This window comes from Podarcis muralis, chromosome 10 (assembly GCF_964188315.1).
Source record: "Podarcis muralis chromosome 10, rPodMur119.hap1.1, whole genome shotgun sequence".
In the NCBI taxonomy this organism is placed as follows: domain Eukaryota; kingdom Metazoa; phylum Chordata; class Lepidosauria; order Squamata; family Lacertidae; genus Podarcis; species Podarcis muralis.
This window is the reverse complement of record NC_135664.1, coordinates 56,843,660-56,862,260: the sequence shown is the minus strand read 5'-3', so window position 1 is coordinate 56,862,260 and position 18,601 is coordinate 56,843,660. Positions and strand designations below refer to the sequence as shown.

The following is an 18,601-nucleotide window of genomic DNA, read 5'->3' as shown; positions in this document are numbered from 1 at the left end:
GCAAGAGCCCTTATAGAGTCCTTTGTAGGTTCTCCATCGGTGGAGAAAATAACAGAGGCCAACCAGAGAATATTGAGAAGCAAAGCAGCTAGCAAGTCTGATCTTCATTAAACTGTTGCAACAGGGTGCTCCCCTCACACGCAGGACAGGAGGAGGACCCAGAACAAAGGTGTGCCTCCCCTTATATAGACATTTTGAAATTCCCTGCCCTGGAGCTCAAGACCACCCCCTGAAACATCATACCTACATCATAGATGGTAATCACTTAATTCCTGAGACAATGGGAAGGTTCCCTCACCCTCTCCCTCCTTGCAGAGAAACATTTGGTCAGTTTGGGAATCAAAATGGTTTCAGGACTGTATTCCTGTGCTATTCCGGACATGTGGTTTATATATTTATGTACGTGTTTGTTGGTATATTTATGAACATTTATTATATACCTAAGACCTTAAAATTCTTATAACAGCTCTTATATATTTAAATTGTCCTCTAGAGATGGTTGCCTCACCTGGCCTCATTTTAAACAGCTACATTCAAAATGTTGCATTTCTCCAACGATATATCTGGGCAGCTTTGTCTTCCACGATGGGGGCGGGGGAAATGAATTGGGGAGGCCAGCGGAGGGCATATCTATTTTATTTCCATGGATTTTTCTCCCACCCCGCAATTCAGAAAATATGCTCTCGGGCCGGCCAGCTGCGTAGGACAACGTCCTCACGTGCTCAAGTTCCGCTTGAGGGAGACACGTGTCCCTCGGGAATAGGACGGCATCTCTCCGCGTTCTGCAGCAGAACGCGCCCCTCCCTGTTCCTCCAAGCGCCCTCTAGAGAGGGCGCTGCGGGGCGTCCCGAGCACTACAACTCCCGCCGTGCCCTGCGGCGGCGGCGGCGCGCGCAGAGGCCTCTGGGAGAGAGCGGGCCGGCGCCAATGGTCGTCGTCGGCCGCGGCGGCGCGGGGGAAGGTGGCAACGCGAGCGCCCTTCCTCGCCGCCTCCCTCCTCCATTCATTGCCGTCGCCTGCCTCTCCCTCCGGCCTCCTCCGGAGCGGCCGCCTCCGCCGCCATGGAGGCGCTGATCCCGGTCATCAACAAGCTGCAGGACGTCTTCAACACGGTGGGCGCCGATGTCATCCAGCTGCCGCAGATCGTGGTGGTCGGGACGCAGGTGAGGCGAGCAGGCGGGCGGGGCCTGCGCCAGGGTGACCTCCTCCGCGTCCGCCCAGCCCAGGGAGGGGTCGCCCTTGATGGCCCCTGGCGAGGGGGGCTGGGCGTGGAGGCGCCCATTGGGGCTGGCTTTCGTTTTAGGATTATTCTGAGGGGAGGTTGGGTTTGCCCTGCAGTGTCTGGGCGGGAATGGACGTCGCTGCTCATTGCTGCTCATGTTATGACTCGCAACAGTTCCAAGTATTTCCCTCGTGGTTTGCGCAAAAGGCGCTTCGCGACCCCTCGGCGGGTCTCCCCCTCGCGCCCGGCTTCCAGGCGAAGGTCACGCCTTGGGCGTGAGACCCGGGGCCGGGAGAGCACGTGACGCTTCCACAGAGCACCGGTTCGGTTCTCTTCTTTTGCTACTCGAGTGGCAAATGCAAAGAAGGGGAAAGGTGGCCTGTGGCCCCTTAAGAGACTGGCCGGTTCGTGGCAGCTTAAAGCTTTATTTTTGGTGCCATAGCTCTGTGTGTGTGTGTGTGTGTGCGCGCGCGCGCGCGCGCCCTCGCGCGCGCTCCTAGCTGGAACAGACTAGCCCCTTTGGAATTAGTCGAATGTGTAATACGGAAGAAACAAACAAGGAAACTGATAACGGGGGGCTAGTGGAACAGGGTTGTGCCTTCGTTGTGAAGCTTCTTCCTAGGGTTATCTGGCTGGCTGCTGTGGGAAGTGGTGTGATTCAAGAAAGCAATTTTAATGTCATATTAATAATAAGAAGAAGAAACAATAATTTTATTATTTATATCCTGCACATCTCTGGGTGGCCTACAGCACATATAAAAATATAACAAAACATCAAACATTACAAACAAATCAGAAAAGTTCTTAATCACGTAAAGGTACCCCTGCCCGCACGGGCCAGTCTTGACCGACTCTAGGGTTGTGCGCTCATCTCACTCTAGATGCTGGGAGCCGGCGCCGTCCGAAGACACTTCTGGGTCACATGGCCAGCATGACGAAGCTGCAACTGGTGAGCCAGCACCAGTGCCGCACACGGAAACGCTGTTTACCTTCCTGCTATACAGCGGTACCTATTTATCTACTTGCACTTAGGGGTGCTTTCGGACTGCTAGGTGGGCAGGAGCTGGGACCGAACGACGGGAGCTCACCCCGCCGTGGGGATTCAAACCGCCGACCATACGATCAGCAAGTCCTAGGCACTGAGGTTTTACCCACAGCGCGTCCCGCTCTTAATCATGTAGATTTGAGGAAATATTGAAACTCCCACTGTTTTCGGAATTGGTCTGGCCTCATGTATGCTGACCCTACATAAAGTGTGTTCTACTCACAACAACCCAGAAAAGTAGGTCACCATGCTGCTTTTTTACGCTGCTTTTTTACAAACCAGGGAACTACCTTGTCAGTTCAGTTGAGATTGATTGTGAACACAGACATATACACTATCCAAATCCTGTTGCACCATCTACTACTGAATTGATTATTTGGGGTTGAATGATGAGAGGTGATAATGCAAGCTAGAGGGTTTAAGAACCTATCCAGATAATGGTTTAGAGATATGATATGGTTCTGCTGCTAAAACTGAGCAGGGCCTTGTCCTTTGGTGATGAACTGAGAACCATACATGAGCCTCTCTCAGCTTTTCCAAGGAAGGGTGTGGTGTAAAAAACAGTAATCAATACACAAAGGATGAGAACCTGGAAACAATGTATTTTAATTGATGTGAGGTATCAGGTGTGTGGGGGGGGGATTAAGGAAAACAATAAAGATTTGAGAATAAGAAAAGTCAGAAGGTTTGTAGGCATGGGGTTATCAGGGTGATAATGTGAAGGGAATGGGAATCAGTGGCAGACTATTATCAGGGCTGTATGTACAACATACTTTAAAAAAACCTCCTTCCAGGTAATTGCATTGTCAAGAGAAGCTGAATTCTATGAACTGTATACATTGGCATGCTTTTTTGGGGGCAAAATATCAATCTGCATTTGGGGGCTATTTTGATGTAATTTACTCTAGATTTCATGGCCATGGCAGGAGCTAGGATACTGAAGGATCTTACTCCTTCCTCCAGTTCTGAAACTCAGCCATGTATCTGACTTCTGATATATCAGCCCACAAGCTGTGAGATATCAGCTCATATACATGTGCGAGTAGTAAAGGATCCTAACTCAGCTTTTACCTATTAAATATGGAATGTAATTTATACATATATACACTTTTCATACATGTTGCCTTTTTTATTCAGGTCTAGGAGAACATCTGCTGGTAAATTCCATATCTTTTCTGCTGGGATGTAGGTCCCATTGAGCTCAGTGGAACTCTCTTCTGGATAAATATGCTTTAGCCATATGGTTTCCAATATGGACTGTAAAATGTAAGCCTTTCTTGAGTTCTGTGACCTTACTGCCCAGGGATGGGAATCCTCAATAGCTGGACCTTCTAGTATCTGCTCCCCCATCTAGACAGGTTTATCTAGAGGCCGGGGGACACTCAGTTTTAACTTCCCTTATTTTTGTCCTGATTTATCTCTCCACACCCTGAGGTCATTGTTCATTTTTGGAATGCTCTTTTTAAAAGGCCAGTGTGGGAAATAGTGTAATAAGCTGTTCTATCTTTTATCCAAACTCTCTTCCCCATTCATTTATGATTTTTGTGCAATTGGTTTGGTTGACCTTCTTTTGGTGGATAGGTGTGCCTTTCAAAAAATGCCAGCTCCCTTGCGCTCAAAATAGCTACACCGTGATCCAAGCTGCTATCATAGGAATAATTTTGCAGGTACATTTGAAGCTTCTTATACTGACATTGTTTCATTGAGAACAATGTAGTTAACAGAACTTGGGGTTATATCCAATGCTGCTTTTCCAGCAGCACAGCAGCAGACTTTTGCTTGTGCAAAGCAAATTTCCCTCATTCAGGAATTTAGCGTAGTGCTAATTGGGTATGTGTGCGTGGAATGTGGTCCACTCCTGTGGCAAAACTTTCCCCCTCTCATTCCCACCCCCCAGAGCAGATTTAGGGGATGTGTGAGGAGTCCTGTTGTGTGAGAAGATCTCATTAAGTGCATGTAGCAACTTAGTTGAATTCTGTTCATTGAGAACAATTCCTGGTTCCCCATTTTTAATAAGTTTTCAATTTGTAGAACTAACAGTGCAATCCTATGCATGTTTACTCAGAAGTAAGTACATCTCTGCTGTCATCAAGATCATTATAGGATAAAATGAGGAAAATGTGCCCTATGCTTGTTATTTATCATTGTAATTTAATTTAAAGTTGGCTGTACTCCATTCATCTAGAGCAGGCATCCCCAAACTCGGCCCTCCAGCTGCTTTGGGACTACTACTCCCATCATCCCTAGCTAACAGGACCAGTGATCAGGGATGAAGGGAATTGTAGTCCCTAAACATATGGAGGGTCGAGTTTGGGGATGCCTGATCTAGAGGGAAGATAAAACATACTCACTTTATCAGGCACGTGAAGCAGGACTTGTGTTTTCCTAAGTCTGCTTCTGGGTGCATTAAGTGGGCATTTATAGTTGTGTTCTTCTGCTTAGAGTTGCTCTGGTATCTTTGAAGAATTAGTGGGAATGATGAGAGATGATCTGGCTTGTAAATAGGCACACTTCTAGTCAATTGTAAGTCAGAAATTGTGTGCTGATGACCAGGAAGGAAAGTGCTCTCTCTCTCTCTCTCTCTCTCTCTCTCTCTCTCTCTCTCTCTGTCAAACACTTACACTCACACACACTGTACTTCCTTTTACAGAGCTCATTGGGTTTTTTTTAAATTCTCTTTCTTCACCTTTACCCACTTAATAGTCCTATTTGGTAGTTTGGGCTTGGAGAGGGTGAATTACCCGAGGTTATCACTCAGAGTATGTCTTGGCCAAGGTGGGTTGTGTGTTGAAACTCTACATTCCTAGACTTGGTCAAAGGGTTGAGACATTCAGAACTGCAGGTCCTAAAACAAGTTTATTGGAGCTCTAGTAGGATACACTAACGGGTAGTGCATTTTGCGTTCAAATCCAGATAATCTTTCTGTTTAAGATGAATCTCTTGTTTATGTCTTTATCTCAATATACTCCTTTTCTTGTACTGGGGTTTCTGTATTCTAATGCATCTGCAACATGAAATCTTGCGTTACCCTTGGATGTTGCTTAATTTTTCATTAAACATTTTTTGTTTTCACCCTGTGTGCCTTCCTTCCCCCATGCCTCTCCTTGCTTCATGCTTCACTGATACTACTTTTCTTTGGAAATATGCTCTGTTGAACTTAAGTGACCTAATTTTTATTCTCTGTAGGCACAGTTTAGTCCTACTTAGTAAGTGTTTACCCGTTGGAATCGGAGCAGTATTACACAGAGGTCCTTGACTTACTTTTTCTGCTATATTCTATGCAGATAAAAAATTAATGTTACAACTCATTTTTTTAAGATTGGGTGAACTCTTTTTAGTCGTTGACAGATCTAGGACTCTTTCCAGTGTACGTTGGGGAAACGCAATGAAGCATCTGGCTGGCATAGTCTTCCCCCTCATGGTTGCTTTTGAGGAATTGTGCTTTGGATGTACACATGCAAGTGGAGGCTATCCCATTTTTTTCCAAGTGTTGGAGGAACACACATCAAGAAGAGAAGGGATGTAGCTCAGTGGTAGAGCATCTGTGTTGCATGCAGAACGTTCCAGCTTCAATCCCTGGCATTTCCAGGTCGGGCAGGACCCCATCTGCACTATACAGTGCATTTAAGCAGTATTATGCCACTTTAAACAGTCATGGCTTCCTCCCAAAAATAATGGGAACTGTAGTTTAAGGATGCTGAGAGTTGTTAGGAGACCTCTATTCCTTCCACAGAGCTACTTCTTCCCGGGGAACTCTGGAAATTGGTTTTTCAGCCAAGAGAGACTCCCTGTTCCCGAACGACGCTCTGTGGTTAGAAACATATCATCAGCATTTCTGCCTACGTTGCTAGGGAAAACCAGGCTTAATTTTTGATATTTATCTTCTAAATTGGAAGAGTTAAAGTTGGTAGCCCTCTAAGGTATCACTTTACCTGGGCGAGGAATTATTTTCATGCTTGCCAGATAGATGCTTGAAATGGCCTGAGGCTTAGGCCTGTGTCGCTTCTGTCACAACACTTTTAAAAATGTCTTCAGGTGGGTCAAGAAGTAGAGGCACTATGTGGGATCTCTATGCATGTTTAGGAATAGAGGTAGAAAGTAAAAAAAAAATGCTAAAAGGCTGAAATGCAGAGCAAATGATAAATGATTCTAAAAAATTGAATTGTGAGGATTTTTCACATTTCAGCTATAGTATCTCTTTAAAAAAAGATCTAAAAATCAAAATTTAATGCCAATATATTATAAACTTGACCAATTTCTGTTGAATGTAATCCATCTAAAGGCCTGGCTCACACATAATGCTAATACATGGTTTATTTAGCCAAAGTTTGGTTTGTAGCAGAGCCGACTAGACTAACAATGATTTGTTTTTTGGCCCCAAACTGGTGTGAAACAATGGCTTATTGGTTTATGAACCATGGTATGCTTTAATTATCATTTGGCATCACAGTACAGGCAGTGACCATTTTAAACGAGTATAAGGGACGTGTGTCTGCTGACCTGCGGATCCTTTTGGACCCCAAAGAGGGAGGAATGGGGGCAGGGAATTGCCTGCATGTCAAAACCCAACAGCCTTTCTTAAACATGCTATGTTCAATTTGATTATTTAATTTCTGTACTTCTTAACGGTATACAGAAAACTGAAGCAGCAACAGACAACTTAAAATATTACAAAAATATGGTTACATATTAGAATGTTACATTAATACAAATACATATATGGGTTCTCACACAGGGTCCGTGCTATGGCAGCATGAGGCAAGAACAGCTGTGGAAAACTGACCAAGATTCGGAGAAACAAGCCTGCCTTGTGACTTGTGGTTTAACCAAGTAACCATGGTTAAAACAGATCATGACTTTGCATTATTTGCAGACACGACCACAGACTGCTTTTCTTTATATGAAAATAAAATCCTGGAAGGCAGTCAGTCTTCAAACAAAGGATTTTGTTTATATAGTTCCTTATTTATACAGAGAGAGTCAAATTCATGAATTTCCAGTAAAAAGTCATTAATTTCACACTCTCATCCTGAACACTAACCAAATGTAATTCTATTGTGCAAAATACATGTGAGTTGCATTTACAGAGGTTTTGAAATACATTGCAAGTCAGTATGCATTAATTGTTAAAGCAACAAATTAAAATGTGTGTGTTTTAGAAAATGTGTTAATTCCTGAATGGATGACTTTGTTTGAATCAGTGATTTAAGTAGATATCTTTAATACCAATTTGAATCAGTACTTAGTACAGTGTAATTCTATGCATATTGACTCAGAAGTAAGCCCCATTGAATGGTGTGGGGCTCACTGTGAGGAAAGAATCTTCTCCAACCTGGCGCCCTTCAGATATTTTGGATTACGACTCCAGTCAGCCCCAGCCATTCATCTGGCATTTCTCAGCCTGGCAGAATAAAATCTAATTGCTGATCTCAGTTTAACAGGCCTGGTAAATTTCCTTGAGAAGCTTCGGTTTCTTCTTTTTACGTCCTTGCAAGATGATGCTTTTCCTGTTCTGGTCTATAAATCGAGGAAGAGCAGCAAAGTGAAACTGACACTAATTATCTGTTTTTATTGTAAATTCTCCACAGCTTGAGTGTGCGTGGATCCAGTTGAGCTGTGTGCTACAGTGAGTTGACTGTGTGCTACAGATTCACGCTGCTTCAGTTAGTCTGTTGTAACTAGTTGGGCATAGACACGTTCTATTCTAGGGTGCATTAAGAAGGTGTGACAGCTGCTATTTCCCCCTTTCTTGCTGCCAAGGTTGCCCCCATTCAGTGTATGGAGGAGTGTTGCTGAAATCCAGATGAAGACTCTTGATGAAAATATATAATCTTATTACTAAAGATTCTTCTGTTCTAGCAGGCTTTTGTTGTATGAGGAAGATAATGGCTTTTAAACTTGATTTTTAACTGCTGATCTTGTTTACTTGGTTTGTTTTATGAAATTGTAATTTTAAATGTTGTACACCACTGCTTTGAATTGTGTTCTTGCACCAGAAAGGTTGGGTGTAAATAGTTTAACTGATAAATAAAACCCTTTCCCCCTCTTGAAAATCCGTTTTGTCAGTAACCAAAGAAATGGCATGTTGATGTATCTTCAGTTTAACTACAGATGCTTAATTAAGCTGATAGTGGAATTGTAGAGTTGGAAGGGACCCCAAGATCTGCTCCTTAAGAACCCTCAAGGTGGTAAAGGAGTAGATTCCTCCTCCCCAACATACTGATCACTCTGCAGCGGAGGTGACTAACTTGTGCCCCTCAGTGGACTATCAATTCCCATCATCGCAGCCAGCATGGCTAATAGTTGGGGATGATGGGAGCTGTAGTCCAACAACATCTGGAGGGCCACAGCTTAGCCACACCCGCCCAGCAGTTTTATTTATTTATTGTTGAGGAATCTAATGACTTACTTAGAAGTCTTTAACCAGCCTTGGAAATAAGTCCTTGCAAAAAATTTATTAGCCTGCTAGGGGCTAGCAAAGGACAGAGGGAGTGAGTCATTTTTGTCCCAGGCATGGAACTAAACCTGTTTTCTATGAAGTATTCCACATGGTTTCTGTCTTGGGTGCAGAGGAGGGTTGGAGCACCCCATCCATCCTGCCCGCTTATCAATTGTTGTTGCTTACAGCTACCAGACTAGTGCGGAAATACAAAAGGCACGGTGCAAGTTGCTGCAGACAAAATACCTTGCCTTTTAAGAAGTACCCCTTTAAGAGCAAGTAGAAAAAATGCATACAGTGGAACCTTGGTTCTCAAACTCAGTCCTTTCTGGGAGTCCATTTGACTCCTGAAACTGTTCCAAAACCAAGGTGCGGCTTCCGATTGGCTGCAGGAGCTTTCTGCACTCAAGCGGAAGCTGCTTCGGACGTTCGGCTTCCAAAAAAAGGTCGAAAACCGGAACACACACTTCTGGGTTTTCGGCGTTCAGGAGCCAAAACATACGAGTACCAAGGCATTTGAGAACCAAGGTATGACTGTAGTTACTTGGAAGTCCCACTACTGCTTCATGAATTGGGGAAGTGAGTGCAAGCAGTTGTTGTCTGTGTGTGTGTGTGTGTGTGCGCGCGTGCACGCATGCACACACACAGTCTTGGGGCTGCCGCCCCTGTTTGCATTGCTCACCAAGCCTCACGGCCTCCTCCTCTTACACCTGAGCCAGATCTCCATCCCCTCACAACTCCTTCAAGTCCCCCGTATCCTCAAGACTTCCGCTGTGTCCCTCCATTCCTGTTTGAGTCAGACCTCGGCTGCTGTTTAACCCCCCCCTTAAAACCTGCCTCTTTTATTGCTCCGCTCCCCTGCCATGACTTCCTGAAATATTGCAATGAGATGTCCTCCAGTGGGGGTTGTGCAATGGCAGCCTTGCAGTTTTGTGTCTATAGGAGGTTTATGTAAAATTCATTCATTATCTCTTTCTCTCTATATATATATGTCGGAAGAGAGAGAGAAAAATGTACAGTACAGCATTTGAAGGAGACTGTTGAGGTTATGGATGTATGCAGAAGTGTTTACAGTAAAAAAAAACCAAACAAACAACAATAAGCAGTAAGACCAGCAGCTAAAAAGAAAAAAATTGACCCATTTCTATTGATACAAATGGAGATTTTGAAGCCAGGCCAGGCCCAAGTTGTCATTTAGGGCTTTAAAGGTTAAAATCAGTCTCTGGAATTGAGCCCAGAAACTAATTTGCAGTCAAGTGTAATTTATGCTCAGTTTGAGGAAGGAGATTTATTAGAGTTTATTGGAAGTATATGTTAACATGTTTTGGAGTAATGAGGATCACTGTAAGGGTAGATTACGTCAGAGATGGGGAACCCTTGGTCCTTAAGATGTTGGACTCAAACTCCCATTTGCCCCTGCCAACGTGGTCAGGCGAGGGATAGTTTGAGTTGGGTTAGACCGTAACTAAATATGCTTAGCCTTGTAATATTTTTCAGTGACTTTTTATGCTTTTGTAAACTCTAAGCTCTTTGGCATATAACATTGTAAGTGCCTTTTAAAAATCATAGCTGAGCTTAAGATAGTTCTTGGATTGTTTTCTGAACGAATGCTTCAGAGCATTATGATCCGTAATTAGCTGCTTCTGATAGGTCGGCCTGTTAGTACTGCAGCAAAGGTTCATCAAAATTATTGATGAAATTATTTAATTATAGTTGCAGAAAGGATTAATAGCATGTAATGGTGTACTTGCATCTTTTAAATGTTGATTCCCCCCCCTGCTTTTCTTGGGGCTCATTCTGAGGCTCTTTCTCCCTCACCAGTTGTACTCACTGTAGAATTGGGAACAGAGTCTGGTCTTGCACACTTCCGGTCTCACTTTCCAACCCCATCTGTTGTTTTACTTGATCTAGGGGGGGCAACTGCCCCCCCCCCATGCCTGAAAGGCAGCTATAGTTTCCCTCTCTTTCATGCTAGATTTTCATGAAATGCTATGATGGGATAAAAGCAGAATTGCCAACAGATGGCAGTCTAGATCTATTGCAACAGATAGATCCATCTTTTCCCCCCAAAGCCTGATTTTTGGGGGGAAGGTTTTTATTGACACCTGTCCACAACCTATGAAACTCCCAACTCTGTCATTTGTTCAAGGCTATTGGAATAGTAGAATGCAATATGCAATTCCTTTGCTTCCTTTTCTGTTTTCAGAGCAGTGGGAAAAGTTCTGTGCTGGAAAGTCTGGTGGGGAGAGACCTGCTCCCACGAGGCACAGGGATTGTCACCCGGCGGCCCCTCATCCTGCAGCTGGTGAACGTTTCTGCAGAGGATCTTCGGAAAAAAACTGGAGACGAAAACGGTAAGGGCTGCTCATAATGGGATGCGATCCTTAAAAGGAAACTACTGTTCAGTTGCCGTTATACAGTCATGCCAAGTTAAGAAATAGCCAGCATTTTAATTTTAAAAGCCGCCGATGCCTTTCCACGGCCTGCGTGTGTTTCACATTTTTCTCTCTTTTTATATCCTGAGGGCAAGGCACAGCTGCTTTGGATTTGTACCACCTGCACAACAAGGAAAGCTTGCGTGTGCCCTTGCCATTCCTGTGGGTGGTATTACTGTTACTCACTCATAGCATTCAGCAATTTTAGAACTGAAGTTGTGTGTCTTCTATTTACAGCTGCCTCATTTTGGGGGTAGTGGGCTACATTTCAATTGCACTTAGCATTTTAATGGAATGCATAGGAAGTTGCCTTATACCGAGCCAGAACATTGGTCTGACTAGCTCAGTGTTGTCAATGCTGATTGGCTGCGGCTCTCCAAGGCTTCAGACAGGAGATGCTTCTAGTCCTACCTGGAGTTGCTGGGGATCGAATTTAGGGCCTTAGCAGATCCTCTGTGACTGAGCTATACCCCTTTCCTGTGCTAAAAGCATTTGACTGAGAATCATTGCATTAACACCCATCCATCATTATTGCAGTGATTTTTTCACTCATCTTGGCCGAAATAATCATTTTGACAGGAGACAGCTATTCTTACAGTAACTGGATAGTCTTCATTTGTTAGAGAGATTGCTTTGTCTTTGGCTTAGAATAACTGATGCCTGTTTCCTGTAATGGGTTGGAGAGCTCTCAGATGTTTTTAGGGCGGGAGATGGTGGGAAGAAAACTGTGTGCACTGCACTGGGCTTCTTGGAGGAAAGGTAGGAGATAACTAATAAATGGATTGCAGCTCTCACTTGTTGCTACTTTATATATTAATGTGTATCCTGCCCTTCCTTCCAAAGCAGTCTGGGGTGGGACATACACAAGAGATAAATCAATCAAAACATTGAAAAACATCTCCAAAATATATGCAGACTGGGAAAGATGCAGGCCTTCAGTGGGCATTGTAAAGGCAGCAGGAGGTATTAAATAGAGGCCTGTCTAATATTTAAGGGGAGCAAATCCCAAAAGGTAGGTGCCACAACACTAAAGGCTTGATTCCTGGGATTTCCTGATAAGATGGTATCTGCAGGAGGCCCTCACCAGTAGGCTGCAGTGAGCAACTGGGTATATAATGGGCAAGGTGATCTTCCTCTGCTACACACCATACCAGCTCATATGAAAACAAAAGAATTCTGAAGGAATAAAGAGACTTGGAGCCACTTGGGAGTTTTTGTCAACCAGTTTCATAAGCTGCATCAGAAGCTATTTGACCTGGAAAGGAGTGGTAGTGTCTTGTCTTAACTGGTTCAAAGTTGCCTTTGAGATCACCAAAGCTTTCATCTTCCCTTGAATATCCATGATTTTAATTGAGGGTGGGGAAGAGATTGTGTGGAACCTTTTCTAATTATAGGAACAACAACTAAACCATTGACGATATGTTAAGATGATTAAGTGCTTATTCCAGTTCCTGTTTCTGATTTAAATATATTTAATGCTGCCATGTAATATTACATTCTGAAAATAATGACCTGAAATCTTTGCCAGCCTTTGTAAACTGCATGTAATAATTGTCATTGCTTGGAGGAGCCATTTTGTAGTGTTGGATTTGTGTATACCTGTAAATCTATTTGAGGCTTTGGAATAAATCTTAGGCTGCTTGCTGTATTTGTGCTGGATTATTTGAAAGGAGAATACTCACAAATAATCCACTAACACCTGCCAGCTGATATGTAGTCAGGTTTATTATGCACACTCTATTTAAGATGCCTCTAACAACAACTGGGATTTGGGGAATTAATTTGTGTTGAAAGCATCACCTTCTTTGTTTGTGGAATCCCCCAAATTCCCTTGTCTTGGCACAATAAGAGTACAATGCAGTTGAATGAAATGGTTGGCTAAAATAAACCAGAATATGTTGCATTTTTTCATGCTTTATAAATGCTCCTGTTCTCTTGGCTAATTTGTATCTTAAGCCACACCTTTGGCCCTTGGTATGAGGTTATAATAATATTTTCCTTTTCCACAAGTGAAGGAGAGTTTGGGACTTTCTGTATATCTTCCCCTTTCTATATGATCTTTTTAATATCCTGTGCAAGCCTTTTTCAGCAGGAAAGTTGACACTTCTGTGCTGTTGCCTTTATCTAGGAAATATATGAAACAATGCTTGTGTTTCTTATCCTAGTAGCATCAAACATCAGCTCATTTTCTGACTAGCTGCCCATTATACCTGTTGGTATAAAACTATTTGAGAGATGCCAGAAAGTCAAAAGGAAGGATGCCTGCTGAATCTTCTGGAAGCATGTTTCACAGCATGGGACCAGTGACACTAAATGCTCAATTTCCAGTTGTGGCCAGCCAGGCCTCTGTAACTTACAGCATTCCTCCAGATAAACCTCCAGATGGTCCTTAAGGCATCCTAGACCCAAGTTGTTTAAGGCAAAATAACATCATAGAATCAAATGCACAGCCTGCCATGATGACACCATGTCATTTTCTGTCACTGCTTCTTGTTGGCTCCCGGATTCAAAGGATGTGATAACCAGGAGCCTGGTCTTTGTGCTTGTCTTTCTTTCGCTTGGTTTGGGTAGAGGAGATGGGAATAAGCAAGGAATTGTCTCTTCTGGTCTTCCAGGTCTAACCAATAAAAAGAGGGAGTATGCTTGTGTGGAGAGAAAGGGTGGTATTTCTTTACTTATCCTTTCAACAAAGCCCAACTTCCATTCCAATGGTTTTCTTGAACCCATTCCACTGTCGCAATTTAATATCACCTATAACCCATGAAGCCTTAACTTACCAATAACCCTTGTAACTATAGGCATATTAAAAAGCCAGCCAAGTGCGGTTATAGTATTTAGCAAATATATTAGTGTTTGTTTATGACTGTATTGTGCAGTATACAAACTTATCCGCTCTAACCCTAACCCTAACCCTAACCCTTAATGTAAGCACGTTTTAAATGGATATACACTTTGCTAACTCATTACTGTTAAATACCAAAAAGTTTATTTTGCACTACTAAACCAAGAGGAAGCAGTTAGGTACCCTCTTGAAGCTCTTTTGCCAAATTGTCCTTGTATTTACTCCAGCCCAGTTAAGCCTCACCAGTGCTATAACTGATGACTTTTGTTGAAGCTCCTGATTCAACCTCTACTTGAAGGCAGCCCTGTTCTGGGAAGTTTTTAATGTTTGATGTTTTGTTGTGCTTTTAATCTGTTGGGAGCCACCCAGAGTGGCTGGGGAAACCCAGCCAGATGGGCAGGATATAAATTATTATTATTATTATTATTAATTTACTAACCTACTAAAGTGCAGATATCCCGTCCTGTCCTGTCCTGGAATCTTTTTCTGTCTCTCCAGACATCAGAGCCAGGCATTCTTAACTGCCTCTCACTTTTCCTTCTCCCCTTATCTCTTCAGCCTAAGCCCAGTAATTTATCTAACCCAGCACATCTTTGGCCACTTTGCTTGCCTTTCAGGTCTTCTTTCTTCTTCTTTGATGCTCTCTGCTGCCTCCTCCTTCTGGCTGTCCAGCACAGGTGCCAACCAGCCAGGACAGACCATCCCAACTAACTGCTGCTCACCAGTACCTGGCCATATATATGCTTCTTCTGTCCCCTCTAGTCCAGTCCTAGCCAATCACACTGCCTGACTAAATATTCTAAAGCTGTAGCCACCACCCAGAACATGCCTGTCTTCTATCACTTTGCATACTGAGAGTTCTGTCTCCAACCCCTCCTCAAGTGTCAGTTAAGGAGTCCCAGGGAAAGTTAAACCGACTTTCACCTGAACAGACAGAAGGCTTCCCTCATCAGATGCATTACAGTGTATAATATCACAATACAAATGCTAGCATGCACTACACCCTACCCTTTAAAAGACAGTTTAAACAAGCAGGATTTCTTCAGAGCTCTCAAGGTTGCTTTTACAGTTCATGGGCTTTCATATCATTCCTGCTAGAATGCAATGCCCCTTACAGATAAGATTTTCCCAGGAAAGAGGCAAGAACTTTGCTTCAGGATGAGAACAGAAATTGCTCGGCGGCAGCAGCGGGAGGCCCCATTAGCTAAAGTGGTGCTTCAGGTTAAGAACAGTTTCAGGTTAAGAACGGACCTCCGGAACAAATTAAGTACTTAACCAGAGGTACCACTGTACAGAGATGAAAATTATGAAGTACGGTAGTGATCGCTGATCTTGTGTTGCTGTAAATGCAGGCAGACCATAACTCCCTGATTCTTAGGGGGTCTTTTATTGTCGATGTGAAATGTGTAAGTTTGGGGAGAAAGTGGTAAAAAGCCATTCTCTCTCTCACACCACCCCCCATCAGCTTGGTGTAATTAATTCATGCCCCTGCAACTCTGGACTGTCTGTAATGTTTGTGAATTTTGGCTTTGTTTGGGTCTAAAACAGCATAATAAAGAGACTTAACAAAGTTTTTTCTTTTCTTTTCCCTCCTGCTAATCCTGCTGTGAAAGAGTCTGGATGTGAAATGTCTAGCCTCATAAGTTTTTAAAGTGGCCTTTCACCTAATAATTTCTTCTCATAGATAATTTTATTTTTTCTGGCTGGGTGTGTTAAGGAGGAAGGAAGAACGAGTAGCTCCACAAGAAATTGATAGTCTTGTCACTCCTTTTGGGCTCAAAACAAAAATGTCATTCTTAGGGAAATAGTTCGAAGATGAGAGAGGAGCATTAAATTTGGAACATGACATTAAACGAAGTAGTGTCAAGGTACCCTTTCACTGAATTTAAAGAGTTCAGGCTGAATGCGGAGTGTAGAAATTGTTATGTTATATAAACAATATAGTTTCTGAAAGGTAAAGTTACCAAACTTTTTAGAACAAAGACTGAGATAAATAAAGTGATACTGGACAATCTTTTCCTATTCATAAGCCACATTTATAAATCCAAGGCAGTTCTTTGTTAGTACAATGTATGAATGGTGGCCACAGTTCACAATTGTGGACTGCAATAACAAACGTTGCTATACTTTTGCAGATTTTGTGGTGGTTTGTTATGTTAGTTTTGTTGTTTTTTGTCCAGAAACGTAGGTGGCCGAGAGAAATTTGATGTTGAAAAAAAAAAAAAAAAAAAAAAAGAGAGAGAGAGACAAACTTGGGTTTCACAATAAAGAAACAAATAGGCAGTTTGGTTTGCTACAGTTGTGGGTTGTGCATCCTTAAGAACACTTTGGCTCAAGAACCTGGTTTGGATCAGTGTACAAAACAGGGTGCAATGGGAAGCAGGATAGCATCTGCTCACCCACCAGATGGCACCTGCTCCTCTCCTTATGCTAGTTGGGTATAAAGTTGTGCAGGACCTACTTGCAAAAAAAGGGGGGGGGGGAAAGAAAAGAAAAAGTCCATTGCAGCTAGTCCTGAACTGTGCTGGCAGTTTCAAGATTTTATGCAAACACCTCTGTGGTTCAGGCCTATGTATGATGACCTTCATTGCACTGAATATTGAATAGTGTATATGATATCCAGTATGTGAGTGTCTGGGTTTGGAGGCAATACACCCACAACTAGTAACTAGCTTCTACACATGTTAAAGCCTTGCCCAAACTGAGCCACTGTGATGGTTTTTCATTTCCTGTAAGTGATGGTACCTTTCTAAACTACTCATCCTTGCTCATTTTCCCCTTCTAGCTTAGGTAAAATCTATTTGCCAAATGGTGGTTCTTCACTTTGTAGTATTTAAGCTAATTAGAGGGAGTTACTGACAGCAGCAATTATCTCAGTTATCTTGAAATATATCTGCTGCTATATTAAGACTGGTTTTCAGAATGTTACATTCTAACTCTGCATTAGGCATGCATGCGTTTCTCATGTGGCACATATGTCTTAATGTATGTTGTGATTCCTGCAAGACTGATAATGTCCTATCACAGCGGGTCCAGAGGGAGGGAAAAATAACCAAACTTTTGATGCTGTTTCTTTTCAACTGCAGACCCTGCAACTTGGAAACATGCAAGGCACCTTTCGAAAGGTTTCCTATTCACTTCTTTTCCTCCTACACAGAATCTGCATGCTTTTGTATTCAAGCCACGTGCATACCATGCCACTTTTATTGCTGCCTGCTGCTCTTTATTTGCACATTTACACTCTGGCTGCTGTGCTGAATAGCTGTTGTTTTGCTGGGCCCGCTGGCTTAGTTTGCCGTTTCCTTCTTTCTGCCTCTGTGTCAAACTAGAATGCAATGTAGAAATCTTGACCTATTTTTTAAAAAAGAAAATTGTGATAAAGTGCTTTGTCATAATAACCATCTCTGTTTTGTTGTTGTTACCAGATTGTACTTTTAAATCTGTGGTAGCAAGAAGTCTGTTGGGAATAGCAAAACAAAGAGAGTTGAATTTCAATAAGTGCTTAAATAATAACAGGACGTGAAAGACTACATGGTGGCATAAATGCAGCCTGTAGCCCACCAGATGTTGACTCCTGCCAGTCTTCGCCAGTGGGCAAATATTCTGAGATTTAGAGTCCAACAACCACTGGAGGGCCATAATTGTTTGATGCAATGGACCTCTCATCAAAAGGACCCAGAAGGGCTTTCCTACTTGTTTTTAGTAAGGAATTAGAGGTCTGGTGGCTCTCCTGTCCTGCTTTCCCACTGGCTGTAGTAGCAAGGGCTCTACATCACAATCACTGGGGGCAGAGGTAGGGAGGAGAATGGTAGGAGAGAAGGAATTGTGTGCCCTGCCCTTGTACTTCTGTGTTCCTCCCTTCCAGTTCTCTTCCCTGCTGGTACAGAGATGCATGTTGCTGTAGCCTGCAGGTAAAGGGGTTCATCACCTTGTGATGCATAGTAGAGAGTCCTTCCCACCTGCAACGGTGCCTTTCACTCGACAGTGATCCTGAAACAGGTCCTTGGCCTTGGAACCAACTGCAGGCCATGACCAAAACCTGGCTGTCTCTCTAAGGTTAAATAACTTAAAAGTTGCATTTCCAGAGTTGGAGACCTATCTTGCCAGTGTTCTTACCCTTAAATCAGATTGACCTGAGCATATAATACAATGTGTGTTGCTGGTAGCCACAACTAGAATGTGTCTCTAGAGGACACATGTGCAATGCGCTTTCTTTCCTGAAAGAGATTTCCTCAAACAAGCAATGGTGAGACCTGCTACCTTAAGATTCTAGGAAGTGAAGTATCAGAAAGCCAAGGGTAAGTCAGTATAATGGGCAAAATTAGGCATACTAGTTGATTTGAAAGGTGTGAAGTCCTCTGGTTTATGAACTGGACCTTCTTAGATATCTAGTTTTTGTTTTGAGAGTTTTCTTTTTTGAACGTTTGTCTCTTTTCATTTCACCTTTTCTCCCCCGGAAAGCTTATACGAAAGCTTCATTTTGCACATGTTGAAGGAAATTGCCAAAAATTTAGGATGTTTTGGTGTATGTGATATGAACAGAGCATACCGGACAACAAATTAGTGTCCGTCCCCTCCACTCCACCACCAAACGTGTTGTATGACTAAGTGGCCCCAC

General features: G+C 43.0%; 1 protein-coding gene across 4 annotated transcripts in view; it reads left to right on the top strand.

Moving 5' to 3' along the window:
• Nucleotides 1-958: 958 nt before the first annotated feature.
• The window catches only part of DNM1L (dynamin 1 like), a 34,283-nt gene continuing 16,640 nt past the window's right edge, over nt 959-18,601 (top strand). Inside the window, exons 1-3 of one of the 4 annotated variants that reach the window (XM_028746206.2) lie at nt 959-1,163; nt 10,913-11,060; nt 17,070-17,108. In XM_028746206.2, coding sequence (XP_028602039.2) covers nt 1,062-1,163; nt 10,913-11,060; nt 17,070-17,108 — 289 coding nt within the window. In that variant the 5' untranslated portion in view covers nt 959-1,061. The remainder of the gene's footprint in view (nt 1,164-10,912; nt 11,061-17,069; nt 17,109-18,601) is intronic. The other 3 variants (XM_028746203.2, XM_028746204.2, XM_028746207.2) reach the window with 3 other exon arrangements.